Source organism: Gambusia affinis, linkage group LG19 (genome assembly GCF_019740435.1).
Source record: "Gambusia affinis linkage group LG19, SWU_Gaff_1.0, whole genome shotgun sequence".
NCBI lineage: Eukaryota > Metazoa > Chordata > Actinopteri > Cyprinodontiformes > Poeciliidae > Gambusia > Gambusia affinis.
The window spans coordinates 22,842,564-22,858,366 of record NC_057886.1 but is presented as its reverse complement, the minus strand read 5'-3'; the positions used below and the strand labels follow the sequence as shown (position 1 = coordinate 22,858,366).

The 15,803-nt window shown below is 38.8% G+C and overlaps 1 protein-coding gene across 6 annotated transcripts in view; it reads right to left on the bottom strand.

Annotated features, from left to right (window-relative positions):
- The window catches only part of rbfox3a (RNA binding fox-1 homolog 3a), a 536,592-nt gene that overhangs the window by 228,464 nt on the left and 292,325 nt on the right, over positions 1-15,803 (bottom strand). For all 6 annotated transcript variants that reach the window (XM_044101258.1, XM_044101255.1, XM_044101254.1 and 3 more), the window contains one exon: positions 14,202-14,294. In XM_044101258.1, coding sequence (XP_043957193.1) covers positions 14,202-14,223 — 22 coding nt within the window. In that variant the 5' untranslated portion in view covers positions 14,224-14,294. The remainder of the gene's footprint in view (positions 1-14,201; positions 14,295-15,803) is intronic.

Sequence of the window (15,803 nt, the reverse complement as noted above, 5' to 3'; positions counted from 1 at the left end):
CTCCTCTGATGGCTTTGGTCTTGGGAGACTCTGCTGGCTGTTTGTTTCTCGGAGAACAGGTCACAGGTCAGGCTTTTGATTGAATCCCCCACACTGTGACGGGTGAAGGGGGGGAAGGTGGAGGGAGATTGGAATGGTTCTGGATTTTGCTGCAGAAGCTCTTCCCTCTGCGAAACATTTCCTCCTTCTCTTTGAAAAGCTCTTCAGCATCCATGGAAATCAGAAATAACGTCCAATAAAAATAGTGAGAACGGTGCCAAGAGGACGTTTCTGTTTAATGAGCGTGCATCACTCATTTTAAACAGGGTTCAGTAAAATTCAAGCACTTTCAAGCATTTTCAAGGTAACTTTTCAAATTTTCCCAGCAGGAGGTAAAAACAATGCAAATGAACTAAGAAAATGCAGATTCAGTTCATCATTATGTGATATTTATTACTGTTATTAAGAATGTCTTGTGGTATTCTTCTAAAATCTCACAACATTTTTATGTTTTTAAATATCACACTCTGCACTCCAAACAATAATCTTACAAAAAATCCCCAATTTCAATAACTTTTATTTCAATAAACTGATCAATATGTTTTCAAGATATCAGGAATAATAAATAATCATCACACTGAAAAAAATCCAAATAGATTTTGTTGAAGTAAATGACTTTCCTGCTCAGAAAGTTTAAACATAATCCATAAAGAAAGTTATATGTTGGACAGAAATCAAGCACTTTCCAAACCTTGGAAACACCTAATTGATATTCAAGCATTTTCAAGGATTCCAAGGACCTGAATAACCCCGTTTAAAGTTAAAGTCTGATTATTATTCTCTGGAAAGTTAAAATGAGTTTAATTCCGTTTCAAAACGTTGTGAAAAAAGCTCGTCTTTAATTTCTCCTGCAAACTAATAACGTTGCTTATGAGGCACGCTGGTGTTTTTACTTTTCGCCGCTTAAACAGAAGATTTATAAAAAGAATAAACAAGCATGACTCTGCAGAGAGCCAGCATGTCAGCTCCCAAATCACATGAATCATAAATATGAGCTTTTGCTGAAATTAATTGTTGAAATGTTTATGTTGTAAGCTGCAGCTTCGAATACCAGTGCTGGTCTATTCCCTGAGCAAATAATGCTGGAGAAAAAAAGTGCTAAAATAAATTACAGCTGCTGCATTTCCTCTGTAAAAACGTCTGCATTGGAATGCAGCTGGCGTGTTGCGAGGCGGTGCGGCCTTCTGGCTGGGATTTCCTCTCAAAGCCGAATAGGAGGAGCGTCGACCCCTGGGTGACCCCTGGGTGACTCCGGTGACGTGGCGAGCATCCAGACCGCTAACAGCAGCCGGACGGTTGCGCTGTGGCCCCGGCGCAACCAGCGGGGCCACGGCGCAACCAGGCCCACCTTGTTGAGGGGCGACATGGTGAGAAAGCGGCCGCGTCGCGCATCACCCCCCATCTGTAGTGGGTCAGCAAGGCCGGCGTTTAAAAGGGCAAACATGAGCTGAATAAAGAGCGAGCCGCTGTGTTTCTGTGTCTTCTCTCCATTTACAGGAAAAAACAGGATGTGAAACCACAAAACTTTATATCACCACAGATCAGACTTTGTTTAATATCATTGTGGGGTTGGAGGGAACCATTAATTAACCGCTAATTAAATAAATGTTAACAGTTTGATTAAAGGTATTTTACAGTGAGAAGAGATCTTAAACAAATTAGAAGACAGAGAAGAAGAACGGAGAGGAAACGTAACCCTAAAACAAGCTGATAAATATTCCTGAAAAGTTATTTCAAAGTTACTTTTCTCTCATTCTAAGTCGATTAGGACATTTGAACTAGAAACCAGATCAAAATACTTGGTAACATTTTGTGTTTTTTGCAGTGAACACTTCCCAGAAACAGTACTGGTTCCACCAGCAATAATTTTATGAATCACAAAACATTTTTCAAATTTTTCTAGGTGAAATAATCAACCAGTGGAACTAGCACATTTAATGAATATGAAGGAATTATTGACTTAAAACAAACTCCTGGATAACTTAGTTTTGTCTTATTTTAAGTGGACTAAGATATTTGCATTATAAACTAGGCTAAAGGTACTTATTAAGATTTGGTGTATTTATGTAAAGGATAGTAATGTTTTAAATATCCACAGACTGTGTGTGCTGCTTCTCTTTAGAAAAAGTGCAGTTTGGACGTACACTTGTATTAAATTATAATAAAAAAGCTGCAAATTTAAACCAAGCAAACACAAAGCTTGTCCTGAGTGATGAGAAGTGACGTGTGGTTTTCTCGGCGGATCGTCTCACTCATGCATCTTCACATGAGCGATGATCTCAGGATGTAAAAATAACTCCACACCTTCACATGCAGGAGCATCTCTGCTGGTTATCCATAGGGAAGGAAAAAATGAAATGTGCTTTTTATCATGTGTCATCAACGCCCCTCCCCCTCCCCCGTCTTTTTTCCATTCATATCCACAATGAAACCCCCCCTTCACCCCCACCAACCCCGTCAAAAAATATTGGCAAATGTAGTAATTACGTGCCGAGTATCAGCGCCTTACATTGCTGCGGGCTTGCAGCAGTCCCGGGCCTGATATTTCAGCTTTATCATATTTTAGTTTTATTTGAGGACGGTGGCAGCACCGCGCCTCCAGTCAGCCATAATTGAAATGAGGGAAGGAAGATGTAGAGGCTGTGTGCCCCACTCCTTGTAATCAAACCCTTAGTCCTGTGTGCTTCACCATTTTTCAAAGTGAAATATCCTCCCAATCTTTATAGTAATACACAGCGGGTCCTCCTCATGGCTTAGCCTGTGGGTAATTAGGCATGAGCAAGTGGAGATTTTACATATAGAAGCTATACGTTAGGAATGTTGAGGCCCCACACTGGGCTTCTGATGCTCCAAGTCCAGCAGAAGCATTCAATTAACTTCATGATCACATATATAACAACACTGGGCTGCTTCGTGATTAATTTATCATTGCTGCTGTAGCCGGCGTGACATCAGTATTCAGCCAGCGCAGCTATCCGTTTCCACATGCGCTCTGTGTGGGTTGCATGTGAGGCCCGCGTGCGTCTGCAGCCGGAATAGAGAAAAAGTGAAGCCGGGGGACTGATGGAGAAGTTGATGTATGATCCCTGGTGGCTGAGCCGGTTTGAAGCATGGAGCTGGGCAGGTGATTCCGAGGCGCCGGCTCTTTAAACAGCGTAATGAGCCAGAGAGGACGCCACCCCACTCCCAGCAACACAACCCACCACTAGGGAATATGGCCGACAGGTGATCGCAGCGGCTAAAACCTGCTTTGCTTTGTGAAAGTCCATTGGCAGATTATTTCACTTTTTACATTTTATTATCATCAAGAAATTGTTGACGTAAAACAAGAACATGGTTTTGCCGAAAAGCTACTTGCAAGCTAGTTTTGTCCTATTCCAAGTTTACCAAGATTTATTCACTAAAAACAAAACCCAAAATATTTGTGGAGATTTTGTGTTTTTGCATTGAAGCGGCTGCAAAAAGTCAATCTTTTATACACTATAATTGAATACACTGTAAAAACACAAAATCTTACCAAGTATTTTGGTCTAGTTTCAAATGTAAATATCTTAGAATTTAAATAAAACAAAAGCAACTTGTTCATAAGTTTTTAGCAATATATTTTAAGTCAATAATACCACAATACTGATAAAAGAAAGTATTAGTCCCACTGGCAGATTATTTCACTTAGAACAAGACATTTTTCAAAGTGCAACAATCTGCCAGTGGAACCAGTAGTTTTTCATTTTGTACTAAGATATTTACACTAAAAACTACTTGGTAAGATTTTGTGTTTTTGCAATGAAACTAACTGAACAAACAAAAGCGGCGAATTTGCCGGGTCAGGAGATTTCTGACCCGCTTTGACCCAAACCGCGCTCAGATCAGATTTAATGTTTGCTGATTACGGAGAAGTTTAAGGATCCGACTTTAAAGAGACCAAAATAAGTCCAATAAATTCTGCTTCTCACCTGATTTGTCAATAAATGTTTAATTTGGGTTTATATCGGCTAAGATACGGCAGATACTAAGAAAAGCCAAATGAGGACACGCCTGGGCCCAGATCTAAACAAAAACAAGCCGTTGTCAAGACAACGAGGTGTGTTTTGTTGCTCTGTTTCATTTTAATTAAATCTCTGTATTAAAGTAAGTTGTTTTTTAAAATTTTATAATTTACTGGTTTATCCTGACTGCTCTGTTCATTAAACAATCATTGTAAAAAGAAAGTACACCCCGTGTCAATCAAGGTTTCAGTTAAAAAAACTGATCTGGACTTTACTAGTTCTAGAATATTTAATTTATTAAAAACTAATAAATTTTTTTAAAAACTGAGTACACCTCTAAAATTGAACTGAAGAGAACTTTATTCATCCCAAATGTAAAATAAATGTTCTGATTCATATAATTCTTCAACCCATCAACATGATTGTTGATCATATTGATGGCTGTGAGCAGGAAGGACCTCCTGTAGAGGTCAGTGCCACAGCAACTCTGAAGAAGCCTCTGACTGAACTGAACTGTGTTGTTGTGTATCAGTCATAACAAACTCATATATAAGCTCAGAATATGCAAAACACTGGAATTGGAAATGGTTGAACTTTTTTTAAAGTTTTAATTGGATGTAGTTGAATGAATGAAACAGGAAGTGGTTTTATTTTTATGTCTCTGTAATGATTTAGTTAACACATTAATCATCTACTTCTGTATTATGCAGCGTATTAAATATGGTTTAGATGCTTTTCTTCTCCTTACTTTGCCCATAAATAAAGTCTACATTTTATTACTTTGTTGTTTTTCCTGGACTGTGCACGTTTTGAGGAATTTGCAATAAATTACAAAATAAAAAGTTGTGCACAATGTAGAAGCTGTATTACTGAACTTCATACCACAAATAACAGAGTTTTGGTAACTATTGTAAGTTTATGTTTTGTGGAAGTTCTGAAAACAAAAATTCAACAAACTCATTTCCCTGCCACGTCCTGTCAAGAAACTCGTACTCCTATCTGTGCTGTAACCATGACAACCACATTAACTCGGAGGGCACGACCTTCACCATTAAATGAGTCCCACACCTCCAGCCTAAACTCAGTCTCCTTAAATCTGAAGAGCGGCAGAGATTCATCTTCAGCATTGAAATGACAACGTCAATAAATCACTTTTCATCATTTTCAAATTTACCAGACTTTACCAAAACATCAACCAGAACTCAAGTCAAAAAGGCATGTACTATACATACAAAGATCCTAAAAAGTAAGTTAATTTATTGGCACAATCAGCTGAGAAAGTTAATCTGCATTACAGTTTAGAAAGTTGCAAGTTAAACCAGGTTAAAACCTCTGGAGCGTCTGAGCACAGATCAAATACTGGGTCAGTGTTTAAATGTGTAGAAAATGTTTTAGCCTGGATCAGTGAATGTTTTGTTCTTCTTACTGGAGTGTTCAGTCAACGAGCATCCAGAAAGAAAGAAACACAATAATTTATTTTGGGCTTGATTGAAAACATTTACTCTGTCAATCAGCAGTAAAAATCACATTTTATTTGTGTATTACATCAGAAGATGATCACTTTGTGTTGTACCTAACATTTAAATGAAATGTAATGTTCAGAGGCCGAACATAATTAGTGCAGCGGTCACAACTGGCCCCCAGGCCACACTTTTGACACTCCTGATTTAAATAGTTTGGGAATTTTTTTCATAAGTTCAACAATAACAGTTTCCATTTCTGACATCTTTTTTCCCTCCTAAACTTTGAGAATTACAGGTCCCACTGATACGGATGTGAATAAAATAAGAGGTAAATTAAAGTTTAGAACATCAATCGACCACCTAAAGTGAGAGGATAAATTTTATTTAATTAGATGTAAAAGGATTAGCTGCTGCCTTTATCCTGCTGGTTTGTTGAATTTTTCTCCTAAAAAACAAAACAAAACAAAAAAACCGTTTGCATGTGAAAGTTGGTTGAATTAGTTGTGCTGCTTCCTCTGGAGCACTCAGGCAGAGTAATGTAATAAATCCTTGACAACTTACAATCCTAATTCATTACTTGTGCTTAATGATCAAAAATACCCCTTAATTTAGGTGGAACAGGGTCAACTTCGAAGTGATTATTATCTCAGAGGAGTTTTGCATATTTATTAATATAATGATATTGATTGGAGCTGCAGCAGCTTCTCCTTTCCTACTTGCGCTGGACGCTTACAGGGTGACACCTGCCTGCATGTCGCCGCCGCCGCCATCACGTCTGCTGAAAACTCCAACAGGTCTGCCCAGACGGACGGCGAGGTGTGCGTTTGAAAGTTTGCACACACGGTAAATGTGTTTACATATAAAACGGGACGTCAGGGCGACGTCGGCCCTCGTGTGCGATTTACAGCGAGCGTCTTCACTGACATATTTCTCACAACGCAGAAGAAAAACAGCAACTGCAGCTTGGAGGAGACAAAAGACGAGGGGGCACATGGAGGAGAAAGATGGGCAACAAGACCCTCTCTGCAGCGTTTCATTGCTGCTGATAATATATAAATGCATGCACACATGGATGCTGCTCGTAAATGAATAAACACATACATCAATTTCAAAATCCAACACATTTGAATTTCAAATGCAGCTGCGGCTTTCCCCCCCCTCTTCTTTACGATATGTCTCATTTCTCTTGTGGAGATATAAAAAAGAGGGCTGAGAGGAAAAATTAGAGCGGTGGAAGAACAAATGCTGTATGGAATTTGAGATTATGTATTTGGTTTGTGTGCTTCCGTCCTGTTTAAATCAAACGCGTGGGGGCCGTGTAGCCGTGGGCTTGTTGTTGGTGACAGTTTCAGTGTTTCTAGACTTCTCTCCTCCCCCTTTTCAGCGACAGTCCTGAATTGAGAAGCGGGGTGGAACGGGTTGTGGGCTTCTGGCGGAGGGTGAATTAAATAGTCACTCTCCCTCCCATTTCTCCCTCTCTCCTTCTCTCTCTCTCTTGCACTTTCTCTTTTTTTCCAGTGGCGTTTAAAATCAATTCATTCAGTGGACTGCTGACACAGCCCGGCCCAGAGAGCCCAGGATTTATGGCTCCCTCTAATGGGCATGCTCTGAACCAAAGCCCTGCCGTCAGCACAATCCTGCCAGCCACCCGTCCGCCCCGCTCCCTCACTCCATCTACCTTTTAAAGACGCAGGCATCCTTCCTCCTTTCTCCTCCTCCTCCTCTCTTTTTCCCCTCATCGCCCCGGTGCCAGCAGCAGCAGAGGGGCCCAGGATGCATTATCAGGGCTGAACAATGTGAAGCTGTATTCTCCACCAGAGCACCATTAAAAACTAAATGTTGCAATTTGCATTATTGTCTCTGACTCTTTTGTGTAGGACGGCTTCTTTTTGTGCTGCACAGATTGATTTCTCTAATTTTATTCATACATATCAACAGGAGCAGAGAAGAAGAGTCTAATTTATGTTATTTTCTTCCTTACATGTTGAGGAACAACTGATCTTTACATTTAAGAATCAAATTAAGCATATACTTTAGCAATGTGAACTGACGGTTGGTGTTCCTGCATGTAGCCTGGAATATAAAACTGTTCATGCTCTGAATGCAGGACGGCTTCAAAATAATCATTTTGCTGAGTTAATAATGTGTGATGCATCTTTACAACAGTTACAAAACAAAACAAACATTGTTCTGAAGAAACGCTTTTTTCTCAAGTTTCCAACTCAACTCGCAAAAAATTAAGTTGTAATCTGCAGTTTTGCCACTAGGTGTCACTCCGGACAACATTTATCTTCCAACTCCCATAAAATCAAATCTCAAGTGTCATTCATTCCTGGCTTTTATCGACTTATTTGATTTTTTTCCAGGCGAAATGACCTGGATTTGATTCAAAATGAAAAAATTACCAGCAGAAGTTTGAATATATGGTGGATTTTCTCTAAGATTATTCAGGCTCAAATAATACATATATTTTTTCACACCCGTATTAGTATATTCAGATTACCAAATTAGGTTTTGAGGATGGAAAAGCCTTCATACTTTCAGACTCTTGCAATATCATAAAAGATAAAAGTCAGGACTTGTAGAATAAATTGCCAGAGAGGCAGAGAGCTTTTCATATAACTTATACATGAAACACAGACTCAGTGGTCTTAACTCGCATCATAAACACTTAAAGAAACAGGCCAGGCTTAACAGTTACATAAACACAGACAATCTGCCAGCTGTTGGTCAAACTTAAAGGCTGTGAGGCTGGCCAGCATTTTCTACTTTAACTGAAACACATTTACTAAATCAGCATTTTGTTTGTATTGATCTGTTTTAAGTATTTGAGACAAAGATCAACACTGAGGGAAAAGAGAAGTTGGCTCTTTTTACTGGTTTTATGTCTCAATTCTGACTAAAAATAAACTGATTTTAGTTAGGAAAGGTCTATGAATCAAGATAAGTAAGTTGCAAATTAAAACAAATATTTGAGATATTTGATCACAGTTGATTTCATTTTCCAGTTCAGGTCGTGATTTAATAACAAAAAAAGACTAAATTAGAATCTTAAAATGGAAAATGTGACATGCAGCACAAAGTGTTCATCTAGGTTCTGGATTTTTATTATATTATATTAAATTTGTAAAAAAAAAAAAAACAAGTAAGAAAATAGTTTTCAATTCTAATTAAAAGTATTTAAACTCAAAGCCAAAAAGTTTAAGACCAGCTGCTAGAAAAACAACAGAAAACAATAAATAAAAAGACTTCTTAGGTTGGCGTAATGGACAGTTTGACTTCTAAGTGAGCAGGTCTAAACAAGACCCAATCACCACACTGCCACTGCCGTGCTTTAGGGTGGGTATGACAGTTTTTTTCCCAAATTTTTATTCAGTTCTTTATAATAAAATGTCTCAAACATTAAACTATTGTGGTTTGTTCAGGTTCAACTTTAAAAATCCACTTTCCACTTTCAAACAGAAACCAGTTGTCCACCAGTGGGAACAGTGGGAACCCCCCAGTACAGAATAAAGCAATAATTAGAGCTGCATCTGATCGTTTTTCTCCATAAACATTAAAAGTGTTTTTACTCCCTTACTGTCTGTGACCAGAGGCACAACCTGGGGTCTGAGAGGAGTCTATATTTCTATTCATGTATTCATAACCAAGCCCAGTGTCACCGGATCTGAAACAATTTATGGCACAAGAAGAGAAAAAAAAAGAGATTGAAAACACTCGCCTATGAACCCGGCCAGCATAAAGATATATATAAAAAGGATCATGGCCTGAATGGCAATGACAACATGAAGTCACTCCCGCACAACACTTGATTTGAGGGAGTTAGCTGGCCTCTGTGTCTGACTGAGACTGTTTCTAGATTGTATTTATATCTGCAACAGTCTCTGTGAACACAAAATATGCTACGCTACACTTGACCCTGTTATATCCTCAGGCAAACTGGCAATTTGCAGACAAATACAGACCTTTACTGCAGCCCCAGAGCCTCCAGCTTCCATCCTTCTCCATATTCCAGCTGTGCTCTGCAGCCTGTCAAGGCGGCAAGGGTCCTGAATTAGCCTCCCATTACAGCTAGGCTCCGGCTCCCCCCTAAACTTAACCATTACTGACCATTTGGCATGGCTTCATTATAGAGCCATGCATGTAAAATCAAGTCATGGTCCCTGGCCGTCACATCCAATCTCAAAATACAAGCCGGCCCCGCCCCCACCTCTGAATCTCCATCTTTCTCTCTTACTTAAGTTCAAGCTTCTCCTTGTTTCATAAAATATGATCTGATTAGAAATAGATTACACACCTTGTTAGCAGAGTGTTTCATATTTGATACAGCGGTGCTTTAAGACAGGCAGCCTCCTTCATGATTCAAAGCGATTGTGGCCTTGTTCTCCGGCCTATTTGTTTAATAAGCTCTGCTACATCAGCGTGCCTTTTAAGTGAACACACTTCCCTGCAGCAAAGGCAAACGATCAATACCCACACCTGTAAAAAAAAAAATGTTAAAAAGCAACCAAGGAATCACGGTCAAGGATTTTCCCCCTTCTATGGAATAAGAGGCGAGGTAATCAGGAACAGTTTGGCTGTTTGAAAGCAAATCCACAAACAGGAAGCAGCTTTTATGAGCTGACCTGTAGGGAGAGCTACAGGTCCGCCGTGAAATATTCAGAGCCGATTAGTCCAGCGCTGAGCTTTTTGAATTTTCCGATCCGTATGCAAATGGGATATAATAAACAGAAGGAAGAAAGGCAGAGCGTTGGAGGGTAAATGAATTCATTATATTCCTCACCTCATCTGCTCGCTGATGGAAGACGTCTCGTGTAATCGCGAACCTCCTACTGTACCAGGAATAATATCCAATCGCATCGCCTTAAAATGAGCAGAACTCTCCCTCATTTTCCTCTGAACAAAGTCAGAGTAAGAGGAGGGATGTTGGAAAGTAATTACCAGTTAGTGAATCCATGAGCTCCGTCGGACCAGGCCTGAGCTGCAGGAAAAACTCTGTCCAGTCATTTTTATTACATCATGATTATACAAACATTTATCACCGCTAATTATTACAAATCAGCGCCGTTTTGTTTTAGCTGAGCAAACAAACTTCACTGCAAAACATCAAATATTAGCAGGTATTTTTGGTCTAGTTTACAGTGCAATAAACTTATTAAACAACAAAACTAACAAACAAGTAACTTTTGAGAAAGAAGTTTTAAATCAGTAATTCTTTGATATTTATAGAAAAACTATTCCTTCCACTGGCAGGTTATTTCACTCGTGGAGAAAATGCCTTTTCATAAATTAATCTCCTGCTTCACACTGCAAAAACCCAAAATCGTACAAAATATTTTTGTATATTTTCTGCCTTTTCAAGAAGATCATCCTGGAGTTTATTTTAGCTCAATAATTGTTTATTATTTGTGAAAAAGTTCCACAAATGATTTTACTTATAACAAGATATTTTTCTCAAATTATAACTGAAATAATCAGAATTGGTATATTTTCATCAATATTAAGAATTATTGACTTAAACCAATAATTTAAGTCAACATATATTTTGTTCAAAAGTTACTTGTAAGTTATTTGAATTAGAAATTGGACAAAAATACTTTATAAGGTTTTGCACTTTTGCTATGTTGGGGATTATTTCTCTTATTAGAAGGACAAAAATGTGCTGTTATAAGTGAAGTAATCTGCCAGTGGAAATAGTATTTTTTCATTAATATTAAGGACTTATTAACGTTAAAAAAAGCTCCTATTTCTTGCTGAAAAGTTACATACATGTTAGTTTTGTTGAAACTAGATCAAAAATACTTTTTGCAGTGTTCAGAACAGACTTTCTTTCTGAGCTCAGGAATAAAGATATTTGATGATCGTCGTCTATTTTTTCCTTCCGTTGGTTGTCGATCCGTCTGTTTTCTCCTCGGTGTAAGGTCCGATCCGGCCGCCTACGCCCGCCGCAGTCTCGATGGGCGTCGACGGGGGAGACATAACACCCACCAGCTTTACACGGAGGTCACAGGAGGTCCATCATTACCAAGCCACAGCGGTGATCACGGCAATAATATAGAACTATACCCCAGCAATTACACTAATGGAAACGTCCCTATTTCTTCTGGCGTGCTGCGGTGAGACACGGCGCACGCCCCCGCGGGCCCCCCCTGGAAACGCCACTGGAGACGTGAAGTGGAGAGGAGGTAATGGCGGAGGCCCATTGATCCTCATTGCCACCTGCTCTATGGCTCCGCCGAGGATGGGCGGGGAGGCAGAGGGCTCCATCTGGGGAGAGATCAACGCCGACTCCCCGGCTCTCAGGCATATGGATAAGAGTCTTTTTCTAGTCTTGCACTACTTAACCAGCACACATTAGCACAATATGGCCGGATTGGGGGGAGTAAGGCGTGCATACATGCAGACTTTATCGCACTGAGAGTGCTTCCACACCGAAAGGGCGTGAAGTCGTTAACTCAGAGTCTGCAGTGATTGGCTTCTTTGGGGGAGACCAGGTGAGAAAAAGGACAAAAAGCATCAATCTGAGGAAAAAGATTCCTATAAACTGACAGGATTGTGGGAATTACACCCAAAACCAACTGTTGTGATAAAACTGAGACAATCTGGGCCTGACGGAGAGCAAAGCTGGAGAAGGACTTTTAGATTCAAAAGTTTTGGGTTTCAGGACTGAATTAACCTCATCTGGTCTTTAACAGCCTCTAAAATAAAATAAAAAACTAATTTAAATCATTTTTATTGAACAAAGATAAACACAAATTCTTTATTTTTAAAACTCTTGGATACGAAGAGGTTCCTGGTCCACAGCATCACTCCTCCACCACTGTGCTTACTGATGTGTTTTTTACTGATTTTGATTATGAATGTGAACAAAACAAAACCTGATGGTAGATTTCACACTGCAAAAACACAACATTTTACCAAGTATTTTTGTCAAATTTTTAATGCAAATATTTTAGTTTAATTGAAATAAGACAAAATTTCAAAAGAAACTTTTCAGGAGGAACAATTCCCCAATATTGATTTTAAAAAGTACTAGCAGGTTATTTCTCTTATAAAATTAGATTTTTCCATCTTGTGTGGAAAAATCTGCCGTTGGATCTAGTAATGTTTTAGTCAATCAGTTAATTTGATCAGAAACTCCTGGATGATGTTTCCTCTAATCTGATCTGTGGAAGCAGAAGGAAAGCTCTGATTCTTTCACAAAGCTTTTCCATCTTCCTTTAATAAATAATGACAGTGAAGAATCTGCTGTTTGTGTAAACTTCAAGTCCAATTTAAATAAGCGGCAAAATCTAGATTTGATTTTATTCTATATGTGAACGCCGGAATTGAAATAGAACGCACTTGTTTGTTTGTTTTTTTTAACGGTCACACAGATGTGTGCAAATAAAGCCCAAAGTGCAACATCTGCAATTATAGACAAGCATGTAATATTAAACAGAGCATTAAAGAAGAACAGTGTGATTTAACTGGACCGTTTTGTGTTTCCAGCCTCTGTAAATCAGAGGAAAAAGCGACTCTGCGCTTTGCATGACATGCGGACACCACATGCGAAGCAGCAGATGTAGCGCAGGTCCCAGAGCAGCTGAACACAACAGCAGCTTAGACACGTTCTGTCTTTACCTTCTGCTGAAGTCTCAAACTATATCATTCAAACAGAATTCATGCTACTTCTCCACATATGGCTTGGATTTGTTTTCGTTCTTATAAGTCAGTGGGAAAAAAGCTTGTCAGATTTGATCAATATTTACATTTTTATACATAATTTATAAATATTTCTACCTTCTTTCATGGTTCCATTACAAATAAAACACAGTGCATATCGCCTGAGTGACCCATCCGAGATCCGCTTGCAGCATTTTTACTGCCGTTCACACCCAGTTCAATCCTTTCACCTTCTTTCCAATGTTTTTAAGCCCCACGGAGTGCACTGCTTCCCCTGCAATTGTTTCCAACTGAACAATAAGTGCAAGAAAAGAGTAAAATAAAAAACCCACAGCAGATCTGAGGGGATAAAAGCTGTACAGATGCATGTAATCGGTTTGTTTTGGAGGATTTAGTGTCCAGTGCAAAGTGGAGGCTGTTAAAAGGAAACACAAAAAAAGCAGAAACACTTGCAGCATGTCCACAGTGATTTCAATGTTCCGTCTCATTATTGTCGAGAGGAGAAGCTGCAGATAAATTACCTCTATATAAGCTGCACAACACTGACATCTGTCTTTTATGCCTGACAGAGTCTAGCTGCTCTAAAACTTTTAAAGCCTTAAAATGCTGAAGGAGGACGAAGAAAAGCGAAGGAAGAAAGAAAACATTAAAAACGACTTGGTTTTTTTCTGCACAACCAGAAGAAACTTGTTTGGTTCATCAAATCAAGGTTCCTCCGACAGAACAGATGTGGTTTTTACCACCATCTTGTCCTAATAGTTATTACCTCATTGTGTTTCTTTGCTTAAATAGACGCAATTTTCTTGTTCCTTAAAAGCCATTCTAAACTCTAAAATCTGTTCCCACAACTCCCCGTATGATCCGCAGTAAAACATTTAATCTTTAAATGCCACATTTTTAAGTTTTAAAGCTGCAGATCAGGTCAGATTTATTTGATCTAAACCTGTCAGTCGTATCTGTAATAACAGAAACTCTCCAGCCTGGTGTCTGAACGCGGGACGTTTTTTCAGCGCGGCGCTCAAACAGGACCATGTTTACGGAGTCTGACCTGCCCAGCTGGGGGTCTCCATGTACAGGTGAAGCCGGTTGGCCTGGAGCGGGGTCACGCGACTCGCTGCTGCTGCCAAAGGTGCTGAAGAACCTGCAAAACATAAAAAAGGGGAAACGAAATTAATAACAAATCCAAATAAATAAAACACCTAGAAAGTTGTTCTCACATATCCTTAAAGTTTTTATTTCTGTTAGTTTGGTTAATTCTGCTGTAAAACCTGAAATGAATCTAGAATCTGTTCTGTCTGGATTCAGTACTGATCATCCTGTGGTTCTGCTCAGGTGTTCAGGAAGACCTGGTTGATTTGCAAATAAACAAATAATTCATTTTCTTTATTTTCTTTTCTAAAAAAACAAGAAAATAAAGAAAATGCAATAACAACATTCCTTTAGTGATGCAGCTAAAAAAACCATCAGTACAATACACGGCTAACATGCTGATTATTTTGTGGTTAATAATTTGATAGCAAAAGTGTTTCATAAGTTTTTGTTTATTGTAAAATTTGAACCAGGTGAAGCTAAAATTACAACTTGAGGAATTCTGGATAAAACAAATTTATAAATAAGAAAGTTTTTAATCCTTAATGCAAAATTTATACATTTTCTTGTACGGATTCGGCTTAACTCTGAGTAGGATGTTCTATCAGCAAATAGTCTTTTTTTAGTGTAAATTCTCCAGTTAATGATTGATCAATTAAAATAATTTGTTGACAATTATTTCAATAATTGATTAAACCAATCAATTGTGTCAGATTGTGAAGATTAAATTCCTAAATGTAATGCTACTTTACAAGCTACTGGCTGGTGTCTGCAAAGCAGCCAATCCAGAAGCAGCATTCATTTTCCTTGCCACTGATTGGCTGAATCCCAAAGACCAAAGAATGTGGATGTTAGCTTAGATGTTAGCTTCTGCGGTTGTGCCAAGATGGTTTCCACGATGCGTATCAACACCTCTACAGGTATATCTGGAGTTTGAACTATTAAAATATACAATTATGCACATTTTTGAGGTGGGCAATAATTAATGGGTGGTTGTGGGAAATTATTAAACGGCAAAATGAGAAATAAAAAAAGTGGTTTGGAGTCTAACTGAAAACAAAAAAACATTTCTTGACTTTCTGGGTTTTAGAATTGTTTGCAGCTCCTGATTATTTACAGTAAATATTTAGACATTTTTCTGCAGTAACACCGTCTTTCACATTTTATCCTGCAACTTGCTGATGTCATGAATACAGTCTCTGTGGTTTTTTTTTGTTTTTCATAAAAGAAGCATCAATTGCTGCAGAAACGCCTAAAGAAGAAAACCCGAGTTAAAGACAGGAGAGAAGTATTGTTACAGAGCCTGTTATCTGTGATTTGAACCACAGGAAACCTGATATTATTTGACGAACCTAACAGCCTCCGTGTTGCTGCGCTGCAGCAGATCCAAGGTGGGAGAAAAGCCGATGAGGGTTTGTTGTCTTTAGGGAGTTCTCACATCCACTTTTCCCCAGAGGGACTCGTTGTTTATCCCGGTACTTACTGCTGCGTTCCTTAAGCTCAGCTGACGTGTTTCTCCGAATTTAGAGATCTCAACAGCTATTATTTAATTTCCAACACA